We start from the raw sequence: 1,786 nt of genomic DNA on the forward strand, positions 1-1,786 counted from the left end.
GTTTATGTAATCTAACAGAAAAAATTCTCCACTAATATTCTATTCCAAATTGATTTATATTTCAGGTTTATCGTGATTTAAAACCGGAAAATTTAATGTTAACAGAGATTGGCCATTTGAAATTAACCGATTTTGGATTTGCTAAAATTGTCAACGATATGTTGGTCCTTTAAATTCCTAATCTTTAATATCTGATGATGTTTAGCTTGAAAAGGAGGTGAAAAACTAGAATCCGAATTGGCATAACTAATGGCTTTACAAATAAGCAAAAGATGTGAAAGCAAATTTCAGGAGAAAACTAAGTTCGAGTTTAAACTTACTTCATTTAGTTTCAAATTTAAAAATTAAACTCGCGAAATTTCCATTGATCGAATAGTTTCAAACTTTTGAAATTAAGTACTATTTAATTAGGAATATGATATAGGACTAATACATTATGTGGTACACCGGAATATTTGGCACCAGAAGTGATAGATGGTAATGGTTACAATAAAGCTGTCGATTGGTGGTCATTGGGTATTCTAATTTATGAGATGCTTGCTGGACGACCACCATTTGAGGGTGATACATTAATGGATATCTATGCAGAAATTATGACCAATCGAATATATTTCCCGGAAAATATAAATTTTTTTACCAAGTAAAATATCATGTTAATTCATTGTTTTTATATCAAATTAATTTCAACTTTGAAACTTCGGTCATGAAATTTTTTGACAAATTGAAATTATTTGATTGATTTCTATTTAACATTCCATCAGATACTCACGTAACAATTATAAAAATCTCATCATTTAATGTTTAAAATATATTATAATGGTATGTAATAAGTGAATTTTTCCACAACAGAGAATAATTTTATACTTAAAAAATTTTCCTATAAATATTGCTATTAAATGTGACAATTTCATGACATCTTCTAATCATTTTTGGAAATTTACTTTAATTTCTTAAATTTCATAATGCTTCTTTTTTTGGTGTTTTCAGAGATTTAATAAAGAAGCTACTTCAATTAAATCCTATCAGAAGGTTTGGTAATTTGGTAAATGGTGTTGATGATATCAAAAATCACAAATGGTTTAATGATATAATATGGGATGATATTATCAATATGAAAATAACAGTAATATATTTCGTTAAAACAATATAATTTATGATAAATTTGACAATTCTTACAAATTTAATTACAATATTCTTTTAATATACCGTGACAATGGTTTAATTAATTGATTGAAAATAATGAAGAAATTATAGTAGGTAGATTATGCAATACCAAATTATTAATTAATCATGAGTGGCATTTGAAAATACTACTTGAATAATACTGATGAATAATACAATAAAAATATTTCGAGACAGATAATTAACCTTAACTAATTAACAATTGACTTTAATTACTAAAAGAAATTTCTTTGAAAATAAAATTTTTGAATGAAAATTTTTTTCAGCCACCAATTATTCCAAAATTGAAATCAACTGGTGATACAAGCAATTTTGATGATTACGATGAAGAAAGTACTGAGGAACAAATGGTAAAAAATAAAATTAAAAAAAAAGAAATCTTCAAACGTCTCTTTACCAATTATAACTTGAATTTAAACATATTTAAGCATAAATTTATAATTTCACTCGTAATTTCATTTTTATATTGGAATGGAAAATTTTCATACTTTTTTTTTTGATCTGAAATTAATCAATATATGATTTTTGGTATTTTAATCTTATTTAGTCCTTCAGCATTCACTTTTTCTCATTTTCTTTTTAGATACATTTAAATAAAAACTAA

At 24.6% G+C, this 1,786-nt stretch overlaps 1 protein-coding gene across 1 annotated transcript in view; it reads left to right on the forward strand.

Annotated features, from left to right (window-relative positions):
- LOAG_17642 (AGC/PKA protein kinase) overlaps window positions 1–1,786 on the forward strand; it is a gene marked incomplete at both ends in the record, with an annotated part of 3,910 nt that extends 2,124 nt beyond the window's left edge. The window contains 4 exons of the mRNA XM_020450304.1: window positions 425–640; window positions 988–1,123; window positions 1,449–1,532; window positions 1,766–1,786. Coding sequence (XP_020306030.1) covers window positions 425–640; window positions 988–1,123; window positions 1,449–1,532; window positions 1,766–1,786 — 457 coding nt within the window. The remainder of the gene's footprint in view (window positions 1–424; window positions 641–987; window positions 1,124–1,448; window positions 1,533–1,765) is intronic.

Source organism: Loa loa (genome assembly GCF_000183805.2).
Source record: "Loa loa unplaced genomic scaffold supercont3.107, whole genome shotgun sequence".
Classification (NCBI taxonomy): Eukaryota; Metazoa; Nematoda; class Chromadorea; order Rhabditida; family Onchocercidae; genus Loa; species Loa loa.